The sequence below is a fragment of the Coenobita brevimanus genome, chromosome 103 (assembly GCF_032717465.1).
Source record: "Coenobita brevimanus isolate Jiangsu-jjx chromosome 103, ASM3271746v2, whole genome shotgun sequence".
In the NCBI taxonomy this organism is placed as follows: Eukaryota; Metazoa; Arthropoda; class Malacostraca; order Decapoda; family Coenobitidae; genus Coenobita; species Coenobita brevimanus.
In genome coordinates this window covers 18,393,086-18,411,782 of record NC_137056.1, presented here as the reverse complement: position 1 = coordinate 18,411,782, position 18,697 = coordinate 18,393,086, and the positions used below count along the sequence as shown (strand labels likewise).

General features: G+C 42.7%; 1 protein-coding gene across 1 annotated transcript in view; it reads right to left on the bottom strand.

The window, feature by feature from the left end:
- LOC145415636 (O-glucosyltransferase rumi homolog) overlaps window positions 1-18,697 on the bottom strand; it is a 627,136-nt gene that overhangs the window by 177,288 nt on the left and 431,151 nt on the right. Inside the window, exon 7 of the mRNA XM_080284857.1 lies at window positions 5,039-5,271. Coding sequence (XP_080140983.1) covers window positions 5,039-5,271 — 233 coding nt within the window. The remainder of the gene's footprint in view (window positions 1-5,038; window positions 5,272-18,697) is intronic.

Here is an 18,697-nt window from a genome sequence, read left to right as displayed (position 1 = left end):
AACCATATGGAGACTTTCTCTTTTCACTTTATCTTGTCCCTTTTATGACCGAAACCGCTTTTTTTTTAAATTACTGTCCGATGGGACCACCACTCATGCACTCATTAACACAGTCACAATTAGGCTCAGCTTCCTTTCGTCGGTGATTCAGCTATTATTTCCCCACGATCCTGGAAGAGGTCTGTCTCTGTTGGCGACCCGTGTGTGTGTGTGTGTGTGTGTGTGTGTGTGTGTGTGTATTTATCTAGTTGTATTTACACTGTTGTGATATACAGGAAATAAGCTAGGCTCGTGGCATCCTGTCTCTGTTTCTCAATGTCAAAGTTTGCTTTGAACTCATTTAAGTTTTTAGACTGGACGATCTCTTTGTCCAGGTTATTCCACAGGTCTATGCATCTACATGGAAAACTATATTTCTTGATCTCCTTCAAACAGCTTGGCTTTTTCTGTTTCATTCCGTGTCCTCTTGTTACTCTCCCATCCCACAAAACAGATGTTTTCTGTAAATTTTATCTACTCCCATCTTGGCCGTGAACACTGCAATCATGTCGCCCCTCTGTCTCCTGTCTTCTAAGGAAGGCAGATCCAGCTTTTCCAGCCTCTCTCTGTATCACACATCTGCCATTTTGGTTGTTGTTCTCTGTATTCTCTCGATCTTGTTTATATCTTTCTTTTTGTGTGGGGACCACACTACTGCTGCATATTCCAACCTGGCTTGGATCATGGCCACTATCAGTTTTTTCATCATCTCCTCATCCATGTAAAGAAATGCTACTCTTATGTTGGTCAAGAATTTATACGTTTCTCAAACTGTCTTGTTAATATGTTATTCAGGTGACAAACTGTCCTGGACCAGCACTCCCAAATCTTTCTCTCCTCTCACTTTTGTGATTGGTTCATAACCCATCAAATAATTCAGTGATGGCCTTTTGGTACTTTTACCCATTTCAAATTTTTTACATTTTTTTTGCATTCAATTTCATTTCTCTCATCCAGCTCCAATAATTTATCCTATCCAGGTCTTCCTGCAACATTTTACAGTCTTCCTCAACTTCTACTTTCCTCAAGATCTTTGCATCATCAGCAAACAGACTTGCATAACTGTTCATTCCATCTATCATACTGTTTATGTAAATCAGGAAAACTACTGGCACTTACACTGAGCCCTGTGGGACTCCATTTGTCACTTCCCTCAATCCAGACACCTTGTCCTTCATTACTGTCCTCATTTGTCTGTCTCCCAAAAAGTCTCTCATCCACTCCAAGAGGTTTCCCTTCAGTCCTCCTATGTGCTCCAATTTCCACATTAGTCACTTGTGGGATACCTAATCAAAGGCTTTCTCCAAATCTAAATACACACAATCCACCCAACATTCTGTCTCCTGTACCACGTCAATCACTCTTGAGTAAATGCTCAACAAGTTGGAAACACATGACTTTCCACTTCTGAATCCAAACTGACTTCCGACAAAATGTTCATCTCCAGATATTTTATTCATTTATCTTCTAGGATTCTCTCACACCGTTTAGCAACCATGCTGGTCAGGGACACTAGTCTATAATTCAGGGGTTCTTCCTTGTTTCCTCCCTTATAAACTGGTACCACATTTCCCTCTTCCACCCCCGAGGAAATGTCCTTTCCATCTGAGAACGCACAATTAAACCGTGAATCTTATCCGCCAGTTGTTCTCTGCATTCCTTCAGTATCCAATCAGAGATTCCATCCAGTCCTAGGGCTTTGCTTATATCTTGAGTTTTCAGTAATTTATACACTTCCTGCACTTCCACTTTTATATCTTTTATCTTCTACATTTCAAGTCACTCCCTGCCCCTCTACAAAATTCCTTTCTTTAGTGAAAACCAATTGGAAAAATCTGTTCATTTATTTCAGTTTGCATTGCTGCATCTTTATAGACCTCTCCTTCTACTTTCAGCTTGGTGATTCCTTCCTTTTGTTTCAATTTGCCATTGACAAATCTATAAAACAATTTGGGTTCTTCCTTATATTTTTCAATGATACCTTTTTCAAAGTTCCTTCCTTCCTCTCTACATATTCTTGTATATTGATTTCTAGTTCTTTTATATTCTTCCTTTGTTCTATTATTATCTCTCTTTCTCCAGTTGTTCCATGCAATGTCCCTCTTTTTTTGCTACCATACACCTTTTGTTAAACCAATCCTTTTTCCTGTTTTCTTTCCCACTTACTCTTGGCACATATTTTTCCCCTCCTGAATTATAGAGGTCTAGAAAAATATCACACTTCCTCTGTATCTCTCTTGTTTCTCTGAATTTTTTTCAATCCGTATTTTCGAAAAATTTCCTCAATCCTTTAAAGTTTGCTTTCCCAGAGAGAGAGAGAGAGAGAGAGAGAGACCAAGGTGGAGGGTAAAAGGGTAGTTTGGCTGTCATGTCTCCCTCGTCATCCCCCCACCCTCCCCCAACCCTGCTTGTCTCCCTCCCCATCCCCCCACCCTCCCCCAACTCTGCTTGTCTCCCTCCATGTCCCCTCCCCCTCCCCCACCCCAACTTGTCTCCCTCCCCATCCCCACATTCTCCCCCACCCCTGCTTGTCTCCCTCCCCATTGCCCCAGCCTCCCTGACCCCCACCTGCCTGGCCTGCTTGTCCATTCTCCCAATCTCGCTGCGTCTGTTGGCCTGAATACCTTCCTGCATGTGAAGTTTGATGTCTCATTTGGTAGCAACGGCATTGTTTATAAGGATATTAACATTATCTATGGTGTTTCTGTGTCAGTGTCTATTTATTGAATATGGTATATGAGCATCTGAGTTTTATCCTGGACTACATCTCGAGCTTTTCTTCAATATCTTGGGGAGAATTGCTTTGATATCTGACATACTCACTGATCGAACACTCCTACTGGTACACAACACTGTTGGATATCGGGGTGGGCCTGTACTGCCAGATTTATGTACTGAAAGAATACTGTATTTGGCTGCAATTTGTGAGCAGCAAGGAAGCAGGTGAAACATCAACAGCTGCATCACCTCATTAAGCAGCTATCAATCTGGGCCTTCTTCCAGCCAATGTTACCGGAAGCCGCTTCGCCTGAGCCACAGCCTAACACTTCAAGCCTCCACCTCCCAGTCCCATGGCTACCACCATCACCTCTACCACTTCAGTGTCCCTTGACATTCTGCTCACACCCCCTTCACAACTCCTTCACCTGCCAACCTTGCGTTTCTGAGCTCCAGCACGCTCTTGCCTGCAGGAAGCCCCATGCCTGTTACCGACGTTGCTGTGATGGCAGAGGAAGGGGAGGTTGAGGTGTAGTGAGGTATTTCCTTACATGCCATTGGACCACATGAGATTTAATGCCACTAACCACAAGGGATTTACTGTATCAATAAATTCTTCTATTCTCTAGTGAATTTATTCCCCCCAGCGTCTTTTGTTTCACTTCTGTCATTCATGCCTCATCTCTCTCTCTCTCTCTCTCTCTCTCTTGCTCCTCATGCATGTTTAGGTCTGCTTATCCTGTTTTTGTCTGCCTTGCTGACTTTCCTCACCCTACTTAACTGTGCCTCCAGGTGTCAGGTGTACGTGAGTACGGTGAATTATATAGTACAGTATAATGACATTTAATCATGCTTATCAGTATTCAAGGGTGTTTTCTATGTTTGAACAGTTATACAGTAACAGTTACAGGGTTTTACAAGGGGATTAGACCCCTTTTGCTGGGGTTTGGGGAGATTCAGTACATCACCTTCCATCACCCCTTTGGCCACTAGCTATATGCTAGATAATTGAGAGTTTACTGTAATAATTATGAGATATCAGTAAACAATAGCTATCTCATCATCACCTTTCTGATCTTTCTTTCCACCTAAAGATTGGGTAATATCCAATAAAGAAATTAGTTGTTTCTGTTGTAACTTATCCCTGGTCTGACTGACCAAGCACAACCATCAACTGAGGATAGCAACCACCTCAATGGGGTTGTCCTACAGGTTACCTACACCACTGATGTTGTGTCTCCATTATTTGTTATGTTGTGTCGTCCCATTCTGTGAGCACGGCACGTCACCTGAGATTCCACCCAACCCATACCTAAGCTGATAACTTGGAAGAATTGTATGAAAGTAGAAATAACAAGCGAGGTGGAATCCAGTAACATGAAAAGGGAAAGTATGGAAGAGGAAATCAACACATCTGATTTGTTCTTTGGATACACCTGTATCCCCCTGTTTGAGAAAACTATGAAAGAAAACACTTAGACATAGGAGTTATGAGCACAATAACAATCCACACATCTGACTGTGCTTTGATGGAAGTTCATGACTGATGTGGTGCTGATGTGGTTAGGAGTACCCTGAAATGGTCTGGCCATGCAGGGCAAGTGAAAAGTAAGAGACTGAATAGCAGAATATGTGAGTGAGATAGATGGTGAGAGGGAGACCAAGGATAGAGTGGAGGGGTATATGAGTGAGGGTGATGTGGGACAGAGGTACACCTGCTTGATGGCAAAGAACAGACAATGTACAGGTTATCTGTTTATGGCAACCTCCTCCAGGATTAAGGAATCTGGCTTCAGACAGACAGACAATATGAGGTCTGTTCAGATTGTCTCTGACCTTAAGCTCTAAAAAAATTAACCGCTAACCTGCTGTGCTAGGACACTAATCCCCCTCAATGCAGGCCCCTCCTGACCTGATACACACAGCCCAGCATTTTTTCCACTGCCTGAAACATTTTTCTGAGTCGGTTTTCGGTATCTCCTGCAAGCGATACTGAATGACATATAGAAAGAAGAGCTATAAACACAAAATACCCTAAGCCCTTATCAAAAGTCATCCCTCTGACACTTTTTTGCTTGTGAGCCCTTAGTATATTATGGAAAATCTGCCAAATTTCACTTACCTGAGAGGAGTAACTGACAGTTCTTACCAATTACAGTATTAACTGTGTGTAAGAAGGTATGATATTTTGAGAAGTATTAATGAAATAAAACATGAATTTACTGTAATAAATAAATAGAGAATACAAAAATTCATCACAGCAAAACAATAACCTACACACCTGATCTGTTCTTTTGATGCACCTGTATCTACAGGTATATAGTGGACCCATGGCTTCATCCTGGGATAGAAGAACTCAATCCACTCGCTACCGACATGGAAGACAAGAGAGCCACAGAGAAACAAGTGCTTAAACCTGAAGCTGGCTGCCACACCCCTGAAGTTGAAGAGGTAGCGGTAGCGGCAGTGGTCTTCTAGCTTCACTTCTGCAGCAGGTGTTGCAAACAAGGTGTCCTATGAGGAGAAGGGGGGATGATTGTAAAGTAATGCACAGTCAGCATTCACTTTTAAGCTGGGAGAGTGTAAAGCTTTGTACAGTCAATACTCGCTTAGAAGCTGGGGGAGTGTAAAGCTCTGTGCAGTCAGCACTCACTCAGTTGCTGAGTGAGTGTCAAGTTGTGTGCTGTCAGTAAACAGAAGTTGGGAGAGTGTAAAGTTGTGTGTGTAGTTAGCACACACTGAGGTGGGAAAGTATAAAACATATGTACAATCAGCATTCACTTACAAGGTAGGAGAATTTAAAACTGTACAGACATTGAGAAGGTCATATTATGGTATATATTTCAAAATTTTTGATGCTGAAAATACATAAAACACAAAGAATGGGCCTATCTATCTATTTAAGGCCAGATGCCTTAATTTAATCCCGGAAGGGATGACCACATATGAGTCACATTCATGTCATTCTATTTGCTGTCATCAAGCTGCCCTCTCTCCAACAAACATCCTCCTCACTCTTACACTTTTCCTACCCATCCCTCCATCTCATCCTGTCCCTCCCTTCCTCTTCCTTCCTACACCTGACTCACATACACTCTTACCAAACTCTTAATTTCCATTCTCTTCACATGGCCAAACTATCACAAGGTGCTTCTCCTAATGCATTCCATCACATCCATATCAACATCAGAACACTTTACTTCTTCATTTGTCTCTATTTCTCCACATACTCCACATATTCCTCTCATATTACTCATTTCCAAACATCTCCCTCATGACTTGCATCTTTAATCCCTCCATGCTGGCATTGTTTTGAGGCTGATGCTCCCCCCTCGACGGGCATTTTCCCAAAAATAGCCTGTTTTAAAACCTTCATATCTGGAAATGTATAACAGTTAGGGATACAAATTAAAAACCATGTTACACACCAACTCTTCGTCTTGTGAATGAAACCATCCCCAGGTTTGCAGCTTGTCCTGTTGATGAATAGGGATGAGGAGAAGAGAGGTTGTTTCTTGCAGTGAAGGCAGGCTGTGTCCACATGGCAGCTCTCGACTCCGACTTAGGCTGTGAAAGCCAATTGCCTGGCTAGCATTAGCAGCGCTGACCGGGCTCCCAAAGTGGTGCAATTGTAACACTGGCCAGCCATTCTCGCCAAACACTCTCATTTTCTCACTCATTTCCTCAACTTTCCATACTCACAGCCATAGGTATGGATCATCACCACGTACAAGTGGCTCGTCATCGGTTTTCTGGCCGTAACAAAGTGACACTATGCCCCGTACGTGTGTGGGACAACTCTCGCAGATAAAAGGTGAAAAAAATAAATATTTACTTACTCCCCAATGACTGTCTACAAACTTTGCTCCTTATATTCACTTTGAGAGAAGACTAGCGATGATGCATTTTCCATGATAACTTTTCCGCAAGTTGCACACACTATAGTTGGCTATGAGGTAAACACTTGTACTTATATTATGATTTTATGCACTTTTTTCTGATATGATAATACTTACCTTAGTACTTATGCTCTACAACACTTATAATATTTGCACTTCATATCACAATTACAGTGCACATCACATATTTTCCAAACTAACTTCAAGATCAGGAAAAATAAAGAAGTTCTACTCAAGGAAGTAATTTTCTACAGGTGCCTACTGTGTTTTCTTATATTTCTGTGGAGGTCTCATGATATTTACAAGCTTTACTTTACATATAACATTTGCAACTTCACTTTCACTAGTGAAAAAAAAAATTGCAACTTCACTTTTACTAGTGGGAAAAAAAAAAAAAAAAAAAAAACTTGCACATACTTGTCCACTATTTAAAATCTCCCACACACCTGTGCCTTAGAACTCGTTCTCACGGTGGCAGTCAAAGAAGCACTTGGTCATGCTGGCCACATGCAGCCCTTGTTACCATTCTCCCCACATGAGAAAGGCTAGGTTGTGGTAAAATGGCCCTTGAAGTGCTGGGCTGTGGTGATCAGGGCCGTGAGAAGGAGAAAGGATGTCGCACTTGTCGCGAATGTGGTGGTAACGTGCGGTGGCGGCACGTGCTGTATATAACTATCACCCTTTGCATCGTCTCATTCACTTTCTCCTGCTCCAGGGTCATCCACCTCCTTCCTCGGAGGTGAAGGTGTCACTCTCATAAGTCGGTCCAGTCTCCTGAAGCATTTTGATGGCCATCTCAGACGTGTCAGAGTGGGAAGGGGAAGGAGCAGGTGAAACCTCACTCTCGACATGATACCTTCCCGCTCTTTCTGGGGAAGTTTCACCACTGTTGAATAAGCTATCTACAATTTCCTCCAAAGCACGCCCTTCTGCACTATCACGGAGCCCTTTCATGATCTCCACCAACAGAAGTTTGGCAGCAGTGGATGTTAAAAGGGGCCCACAAGACGGATGAGTGGAATCGGATGAGGAGAATTCAGAAGACATGGCTCCACACCTGAGGAGTCGCAGGACAGACTGAACCATGCAAGCATGAGGTGCAGGGGATTCCTCCCCACCCCTAACAATATGGCATGGGAGCCAGTTCAAATGGTGGAGGGAAGACAAATGCAGCTATACCCACCACACGATGGCCTTCACCCACCCGAAATGATGCAGCATGTGCAGCTCCCCAGCGGTTGGGGGTTAAAACAGTCTAACCATCACTTCCATACACATAAAAAGGGGATCACCATGCTTTCATAAAGTGATTTTTTTCACTTTTGTGCTTGCTTCCCATTCCTTATTACTGTTGTATCCTTTCTAAGCTCATATCCTTGCTCATAAAAATAAATAAATATATGAGACACTCATTCTCCATTCCTGATCATTCAGCTCCACTATGAACTTACTGACTTCATTCGCCTACAAAAACCATAACTGTCCTCTTAGCTACATTCACTTATAGATTTTGTTTCTAACACACACTTCCAATCTCATTCACCAAGCTCTGCATCTCCCCCTTATCTTCACTTAAAAATACATATAGTATCATCATCAAACAATGATACAGGAAGTTTCTAAAGCCATCTTTCTCTTATCAGTGAGACACAACATCCACTGCTGTCCCTTGTTCAGTAGACCCTCGTTATATCGAACCTTGATTTAACAGATTTCAGATTCACTCAACACCTCTAAGCCTGCCAAACTTTTGTCGGTTGTACCAAATTAGGGTTAATTAATGAGGTGGTACAGTGTACAAAACATGTGTTTCCTAACCTTTCTACTCCAACCTGGCCTGAAACTGTCTCTCCCAATTGTGATTGCTGAGCTGTAATAACAGATTATGGTAATACTGTATTGTACTCATCATGAAGAAGTGCTATGACAAGGATGTGAAATAAACTGCAGAAAGGTGAAATTATGCGACAAGTATGTGTAAAATGGGTATACTTTTCACATATAGGACTAGAAAAAGATAATATAGTCATTTATTTTCAACAGTGATTGAATTCCCATCTGGGGGATGACCCAAAGGTTAATCAAACAAGCTTTTCCCCCAGTTAATTCGATATGCAGTAAAGTATTAATTTTACAATACAATCCATCCTTATATATACATTATATATATATATATATATATATTTGTCTATCTATCTATCTATTGCCAGACGCCTCAATCCCATTCACGGTGGCCACAAACAAATCACCTCAATGTCGCCCTGTCCCCCGCCATTTCACTGCCCTGCTCCCAACTCACACCCACCTCTCTCATATACCTCTCCACCCCATCCCTCCAACTTATCCTCGGCCTCCACCTCCCTCTTTTCCCCTCCGCCTCACTCAAATACACCTTCTTCGTCAGTCTTTCACCCTCCATCCTCTCCACATGGCCAAACCACCTCAGTATGTTCCTCATAACGATTCCTATCACATCCACATCCACACCACAACGCTCCTTTATATTCTCATTCGTCAGCCTGTCTCTCCATATGACTCCACAGGCTCCTCTTAAAAAACTCATTTCCACTGCTCTCACTCTTGACTTGTGTCCTTCCAACAACGTCCAAGCTTCACTTCCATACGTTAGAGTTGGTATCACAATACTGTCATGTAGTAACTTTTTCACTTCCATGTTCACTTCCCTGTTTCTTAACACTGCTTTCAAAGAACCAGCAACCTTTCTTCCCTGCTGTACCCTTTCAGGCACTTAACTCTCCAAACCTCCATCCTTACTCACCACACTACCCAAGTACTAAAACGTACTCACATTTTCCAATTCCTCACCATCCAACCTCGCTGTACAATCACTGACTTCACGTCTATCAAAGACCATCACTTTACTCTTCCCTACATTCACCTTTAGATTTCGTTTCTTACACACTCTTGCAAACTCATCCACCAAGCCTTGCAGTTCCCCTTCGTCTTCACTCAACAACACAGTATCATCTGCAAACAACATTACAGGGAGTTTCCAAACACTATCCTCTCTCACCAGGGCCACTCCAACATCCACTACCTTACTTTGTACCTCTTCTATTACCCCATTCATGTACAGATTGAACAACCATGGAGACATGACACATCCCTATTTCAACCCAACCTTCAAACAGAAAAATTCCCTTAGTTCACCATCCACACGCACTGCAGCCATAGCACCATCATACATACTCTTCACAGCATTCAACAACTTCCCATCTACTCCATAAATTCTTAATACTTTCCACAATCCCTGTCTATCCACCCTGTCATATGCTTTCTCCAAATCCATGAAAGCCACATACAACTTCTTTCCCATCTCTAGAAACTTTTCCACTAAAGATCTAAGAATGAATATCTGATCTACACAACCCCTTCCCTTCCTAAAGCGTCCCTGTTCTTCTCCAACTAATTCCTCTTTTCTTTCTCTAACTCTGTCAATAAGTATCCTACCATACACTTTTCCTATTATACTAAGAAGACAAATGCCCCTATGATTACCACACACTTCTTTTTCCCCTTTTCCTTTGTCTATCTATCTGTCTATTGCCAGATGCCCCAATCCCATTTGGGGTGGCCACAGACAAATCACCTCCAAGTCGCCCTGTCCCCCGCCATTTCACTGCCCTGCTCCCAACTCACACCCACCTCTCTCATATACCTCTCCACCCCATCCCTCCATCTCATCCTCGGCCTCCCCCTCCCTCTCCCCCCCTCCACCTCACTCACATACACCTTCTTCGTCAGTCTCTCACCCTCCATCCTCTCCACATGGCCAAACCACCTCAGTGTGTTCCTCATAACGCTTCCTATCACATCCACACCCACACCACAACGCTCCTTTATATCCTCATTCGTCAGCCTGTCTCTCCACGTGACTCCACAGGCTCCTCTTAAATAACTCATTTCCACTGCTCTCACTCTTGACTTGTGTCCTTCCAACAGTGTCCAAGCTTCACTTCCGTACGTTAGAGTTGGTATCACAATACTGTCATGTAGTAACTTTTTCACTTCCATGCTCACTTCCCTGTTTCTTATCACTGCTTTCAAAGAACCAGCAACCTTTCTTCCCTGCTGTACCCTTTCAAGCACTTCACCCTCCAAACCTCCATCCTTACTCATCACACTACCCAAGTACTTAAATGTACTCACATTTTCCAATTCCTCACCATCCAATCTCGCTGTACATTCATTGGCTTCACCTCTCTCAAAGACCATCACTTTAATCTTTCCTACATTCACCTTTAGATTTCGTTTCTTACACACTCTCTCAAACTCATCCACCAAGCCTTGCAGCTCCCCTTCGTCTTCACTCAACAACACAGTATCATCTGCAAACAACAGTACAGGGAGTTTCCAAACACTATCCTCTCTCACCAGGGCCACTCCAACATCCACTACCCTATCTTGTACCTCTTTTATTACCCCATCCATGTACAGATTGAACAACCATGGAGACAGGAAACATCCCTGTTTCAAACCAACTTTCAAAGAGAAAAATTCACTTAGTTGACCATCCACACGCATTGCAGCCTTCGCACCATCGTACATACTCTTCACAGCATTCAACAACTTCCCATCTACTCAATATATTCTTAACACTTTCCACAATCATTGTCTATCCACCCTGTCATATGCTTTCTCCAAATCCATGAAAGCTGCATACAACTTCTTTCCCTTCTCTAGAAACTTTTCCACTAAAGATCTAAGAATGAATATCTGATCTAAACAACGTCTTCCCTTCCTAAAGCCTCCCTGTTCTTCTCCAACTAATTTCTCTGTTCTTTCTCTAACTTTGTCTATAAGTATCCTACCATACACTTTTCCTATTATACTAAGAAGACAAATGCCCCTATGATTACCACATACTTCTTTTTCCCCTTTTCCTTTGTACAAGGGAATAATTATACCTGACTTCCAATCCTCCGGGACTCTACCTTCATCCCAGGCCAATCTGTACATATTCCACATCCATTCTACTACTATCTCTCCCCCATGCTTCAGCATTTCACCACACACTCCATCAATTCCTGGGGCTTTCCCCGATTTAACTTTCTTCATTGCTTCCACAACTTCTATCCTACTGATTTCTTCCTGTCTTCTCACCTCCCTCCTTCTCCCAGCCATTCCCCAGCCACTTATACTTGCATTACTTCCATCCTCTACGTTGAACAATTCCTTAAAGTGTTCTCTCCATCTGCTCACTTTTTCTCCTTCTCCACTAGTAATCTACCATTTTTATCTTTCACTCCCCTGCTAACTTCACTTCCACCCTGTCTTACTTTTTTCACTTCTCTCCAGAACATTTTCTTACAGTCCCTCCACTTTACACTCAAATTCCTTCCAAATTCCTCATCCACTCTCTTCTTACTCTATCTTTTCACCTCTCTCTTTCTTTCCATATATATAACTCTCTCTTTCGCCTCTCAACTTCTTCCACGCCTCTATTTCTCATCCATTCATTGTATGCTTTCTTCTTTTATGCCACAGCCTGTCTCACCTCTTCAGTCCACCACGCTGTTCCTTGCACCCCCCTCCGTCTTCTCTTCCTTCCACACACCACATCACATGCTGCACATATTTCTTCTGTAAATATCTTACACACACCTTCCACGTCTCCCATCTGCTCCATTTCATAATTGCCCTATCGTTCCTCCACTTCTCTCTTATACTCTGCCTTTTTCTCATCCTCTTGTAACCTTTCTACTCTCCTTGGAACTACTCCTTCCTCTCGTCTTTCCCTTCTTCTCTTCCTCCATCTTACTTGCATTCTAATTCTGGCCACCACCAAGTAGTGGTCAGAAAGTCCACTCCCCCAACCTCTATACACTCTTGCATCCTTTACACATCTTCGCATCCTTTCAGCCACACACACATAATCAATCATTGCCTTCCTTTCATTCAGTTCACCACCCACCCTACTCATCACTCGCCATGTATACCTGTGGATCATTTTATGCCTGAAGAGGGTATTGGCTATCACCAACCCCCTCCCAGCACAAATATCCACTAACGCACTCCCATTCTCATCTATCTCAGCAGGCACACCCCACTCACCAACTATTCCATCCACCTTCTCATTCGCAACTTTACCATTCATATCACCAATCAAAAACACTCTCTCATTCCTTCCAAACTTTTCCATGCACACTTCCACATTTGTCCAGAACTCTTCTCTCACTCTTCTAGCACGATCTTGCGTTGGTGCATACACACACACAATCGCCCACATTTGTATTCCAACTTTCAACTTTACCCACACAATCCTTGACCCAACTGATCCATACTTTCTTATGCTCCTCTTCCATCTTTTACTCACAACTATACATACTCCTTCCTTTGCCCTCTCATTCTCACCTACTCCTGCACATATACCCCATCCATACTCCCATTCTCTCACACTTTCTCCTCTCCATTTTGTTTCAGTTATTCCACATACATCCACTTTCACACCCTCAAGCACCTGGACAATCTCTCTCTCTTTCACCTCATCATTCGCTCCTCTTACATTCCATGTACTCATTACCAAGTCCTTTGTCCGGTCCTGGGTCGTCATCGTTTGGTCAGTCCTTGTCCGAGGCTTCTTGTTTGTTTTTTTAGTTAGTTGTTTTCCAGGGAAAGGCACTAACCCTCCGCCAACCCTTTTAGTCGCCTTTTACGACAAGCAGGGATACTGAGGGAGTATTCTTGAAAACCCCCCTACCCCCAGGGGGTAGGGAATAATTATACCTGACTTCCAATCCTCCGGGACTCTACCTTCATCCCAGGCCAATCTGCACATCTTCCACATCCATTCTACTACTATCTCTCCCCCATGCTTCAGCATTTCACCACACACTCCATCAATTCCTGGGGCTTTCCCCAATTTAACTTTCTTCATTGCTTCCACAACTTCTATCCTACTGATTTCTTCCTGTCTTCTCACCTCCCTCCTTCTCCCAGCCATTCCCCAGCCACTTATACTCGCATTACTTCCATCCTCTATGTTCAACAATTCCTTAAAGTGTTCTCTCTATCTGCTCACTTTTTCTCCCCTCTCCACTAGTAATCTACCATTTTTATCTTTCACTCCCCTGCTAACCTCACTTCCACCCTGTCTTACTCTCTTCACCTCTATCCAGAACATTTTCTTACAGTCCCTCCACTTTACACTCAAATTCCTTCCAAATTCCTCATCCACTCTCTTCTTACTCTCTCTTACTAATCTTTTCACCTCTCTCTTTCTTTCTACATATAACTATCTCTTCCGCCTCTATACTTCTTCCACGTCCCTATTTCTCATCCATTCACTGTATGCTTTCTTCTTTTGTGCCACAGCCTGTCTCACCTTTTCAGTCCACCACGCTGTTCCTTGCATCCCCCTCCGTCTTCTCTGCACCACACACACCACATCACATGCTGCACATATTTCATCTGTAAATATCCTGCACACACCTTCCACATCTCCCATCTGCTCAAATTCATATTTGCCCAATCGTTCCTCCAGTTCTCTCTTATACTCTGCCTTTTTCTCATCCTATTGTAACCTTTCCACTCTCCTTGCAACTACTCCTTCCTCTCGTCTTTCCCTTCTTCTATTTCTCCATCTTACTTGGATCCTAATTCTGGCCACCACCAAGTAGTGGTCAGAAAGTCCACTCCCCCAACCTCTATAAGCTCTTGCATCCATTACATGTCTTCGCATCCTTTCGTACACACACACATAATCAATCATTGCCTTCCTTTCATTCAGTTCACCACCCACCCTTCTCATCACTCACCATGTACACCTGTGGATCATTTTATGCCTGAAGAGGGTATATAGCAGCAGCAGCAGCCATTTGAGTATCCACTGGAGGACCGGCCTATCCAGACCGAAGTAGGGACGATACAGCCAATGTATCTCTACCAAGTGGCTTAGGCTGTGTGGTAGAGATTGTATGTAGGGTGAGAAGTGTTTGTAGTGTAATTGTAGTGTTGGAGCAGCTTTGGATGTGTGTGTAGTCTGTGAATCAAGTGTAATTGGCCCGCGCAAGGCGACTGGGTGCAATCATACTTTATAGTAAGCGACACTGGTTCAACCACAGAACCTCTTGTGTCTGCCAATGCAGTATGTGGCCGGGTGAACACTCCCACAGTTTATTACCCTGGCAAGGCGCGAACCCTGGTTCACCCATGTACGAAACGTACACTCTACCACTGTACCACAGAAGCTCCATATATGTGTGTGTATATATATATATATATATATATATATATAAACACAGTAATCCCTCAATTATCTGACATAATAGAGCCAAAGGTATGTCCAGGTAGTGGCAATGTCCAGATATTGAACAATTTCCTCCTATTATACCTAGACCCTACCTATACCCAACCTCCAACCTATACCTAACCTATTTGTACAGTACCTCTGCTTACTTTGGCTGTGTTTTCCAGTCATTCAGGCATATTTAGACATCAAAACACATATAGGAATATCTAAAGTGATGCTCAACACTCAGTAAACCATGGGAAAAAAAAAAAAAACACTGAAAACCAAAAAATGCTCTACCTATACACTACTGTAGGTACAGTACCCCTCAAAAATTTGCCACTGTTTTCAGGTCAATCTGCCATATATAGACATCAAAACACACACAGGAATATCCAAAGTAATTCTAAACACCAAGAAAACCATAAAAAAAAAAAAAATGAAAAACAAAGAACACCCTACCTATACACTACTGTATGCACAGTACCCCTTCTAATTTTGGCACTGTTTTCAGGTCAATCTGCCATATTTAGACATCAAAACACACATAGGAATTTCTAAAGTAATGCTAGATACCAAGAAAACCATGAAAAAAAAAAAAAAAAAACACACTGGACCAAAAAAAAAACACCCTACCTATACACTATTGCATGTACAGTACCCCTCCTAATTTTGGCACTGCTTTCAGGTCAGTCTGCCCTATTTACACATCAAAATACATGTTGGATTATCCACATTGATGCTAAACACCAAGGAAACATGCATAAACAATAAACATCCACAAAAAGCCTCAAGACATTTCGAAACTCAGTTATCTGACACCAGTGATAACTGCTCTCAGGCCACAAAAAAAAATTACACGGACATATATGCCACTGGATATTCACGATTACTGCATTCGTCTGTATCTGAGAAGTGAGAAATATGCAATCATTCCATGCTGACGACTTCTTTATAGCTTTTTTTCCCTTTATTGCTGATGACTAATGGCTTTCGAAAATAGTTTCACAATACTTTTATTTATTTATTTTTTTTATGAGCACCGAAAGTGATTCCTGGCGAAATATGCGTAATGCTGGGCGGCCATTATTCATGTGTTTAGGTCAAAAGTTTTTGCTTGATTGGTAATGAGGACTTTCAAGAGGCTTAGTGGCAATCCTTGGTGATTAAAATTCTTTTGGGGAGTATTAGGGGGCAAAACTATTCAGTTAGGTTAGGTTAGAATGCAGTAAGCACTGATGTGGCCAGTTTTTGAGACTGTATGTAAACACACTGTCTTGGGTGTCTTAAGGCAGACATTTGTAATACTCTATCTTTAAATTAATATAACCAGGGTTTTTGGTAGGGTTATGTGTCCCCCAGATTCCCCTATACAAAATAACTTAATCATGGCAGTCATTTCAGAGAGCCTCGGAGGGCCCAATACCTGCCCATGGCCCCAACCAAATGGGCAGATTCACATGGCCACGTGGAATGTGAGAGATGTGAATGAGGAGAGCATGAGGGTGGAAGTGGTGAATGTGTTCAAGAGTGTGAGATATGCCGTGATGGCATTGTGCGAAATGAAGATGAAAGGGTGCGATGTGGAGGAGTGGGAGGGTGTGCAATGTGTAAGATCGGGAATGAATGGATGAGGAAGATGCACGGAAGGAGTTGCTTTGTTGATGAATGAGGTGTGGCAGAGTGGAATGAGAGACTACAAATGTGTCAGCTCGAGGTGTATGCATGTTAAGTTCAAGTTTGAGAATGTGAAAGTGGCAGTGCTTGTAGCATATACCCTGTGTGAGGGCAGAAGAGAGAAAGAGAAAGACAAATTTTGGGATAAGCTGGATGAAGTAGTGGGAGAAATGCCCAGGAGATACAAGGGATCATAGTGGGGGATATGAATGGAAGCATAGGCACTGGTCCTGAGGATGACATAATGGGTTGTTATGGAGTACCAGGAGAAAATGATAATGGGAAGTGACTAAAGGATATGTCAGGAGAGGAGGTTGTGCATTTGTAACTCATATTTCAAACACAAAGATGCACATAAATATACGTGGTATAGAGGGAAAGGGGGCTGTGTTGAAAGAAGCCTGGCTGATTATGTGCTCATAGAGAGGTCGATGATGGGAATGGTTGCTTATACGAGGGCTGTGAGAGGATGATGTGCAGGTCTGTCAGATCATATGATTGTGGTATGCAAGATCGAGCTGAGAGGAGTGGAGTGGATCAGGAGAGAGAAAGGAGCAGTCAGGGAGAAAGATTGAAAGTTGAGAAGCTGAGGATCAAAGAAATGGAAGATGATTACAGGACCAAAGTAGAGGAGGAGTTAGAATCAGTGAACTGGAACGAAATGGATCAGGACAGCCTGTGGAGTGCATATAGGGATTGCTTGGTTAGGAATGCTAGAGTGGTGTGTGGTGTGTCAAAGAATAACAAAGGAGAAAGGTATGGCATGATGGGATGGGAAGGTTATGAGAGCAGTGGAGGAAAAGAGGAAGAACTGGCCAAAGTGGTTACAGGATAGGGGTTCAGTTGAATTAAGAACTGAGTATATTGAGGGCAAGAAGCATGTAAAGAGACTAGTGAAGTGGAAAAAGGAGGTAAATGATGATCTAGGAAGAAAAATGAAAGCAAACTACTCTGAAAATAGGATGTTATTCTGGAAAGAGGTGCGGAAATGTAGAAGTGAATGCAGAAAGAAATGTGATGGTGTGAAGGATGCAGGTGGTAGATTATTAACCCATAGAGATGAAGTAAGGACCAGATGGAAAGAATATTTTGAAAGTCTGATGAATGAGAACAGAGAGAGCAGAGCGGCTGTAAACATGATTGGTTTGGGGGGTGTGCAGAGAAAGAATGCAGTGCCAGGAGATGTGACACTTGCACAGGTGAAGAGTGCTGTGAAGTGGCTGAAAAATGGGAAAGCAGCTGGGGTTGACGAGGTGTATGCAGAGATGCTTAAATGTAGTGGAGAGAGTGGCATGAAGTGCTTGTTGGAGATACGTAAGAAGGCATGGATGAGTGAAACTGTGCCTGCAGAGAGGAAAAAGGCAGTGATTGTACTCCTGTATAAAAATAAAGGTAAGCGAAGTGAGTGCAAGAATTATCATGGCATAAGTTTACTGAGTGTGGTAGGGAAGGTATAATGGAAGAATTATTATAGAGAAAGAAAGAGAGATGTCAGAAGTCCTAGTGAGTGATGAACAGAGTGGCTTTAGGAGTGGCAGAGGAAGCGTGGATCAAATATTTGCAGTAAGACAGATAGCAGAGAAGGCTTGTGAGAAGGACCGTAAGGTGTTTACGGTATTCATGGATCTCGAAAAATCATACGACAAAGTAGACAGAGAGGGATTGTTGAAAGTTTTGCGCATGTACGGTGTAGATGGTAAGCTGCTACGTGCTGTCAAGAGTTTTTATGATGGTAGCGAAGCATGTGTAAGGGTTAATGGGCAGCTAAGTGAATGGTTCACAATCGGTGTGGGCGTGTGATAAGGTTGTGTGATGTCCTCATGGTTGTTTAATATATATGGATGGGGTGATGAGAGAAGTAAAAACACGAGTAATGAGAGAGGAATGGCATTGGTAATGAATGGTGATGGATGGAGTATCTCAAATTTGTTGTATGCTGATGATACAGTACTGCCTGCAGGTACCGCACAAGAACTTGGTAGGCTATTGCAGAGTAATGGTGATGTGTGTGAGCATCGTGCCTTGAGAGTAAATGTAGAAAAGAGTAAAGTGATGGTTACTGAGAGAGAAGGTGACTTCCAGTGTGATGTTACAGTGAATGGAGAGAGACTGG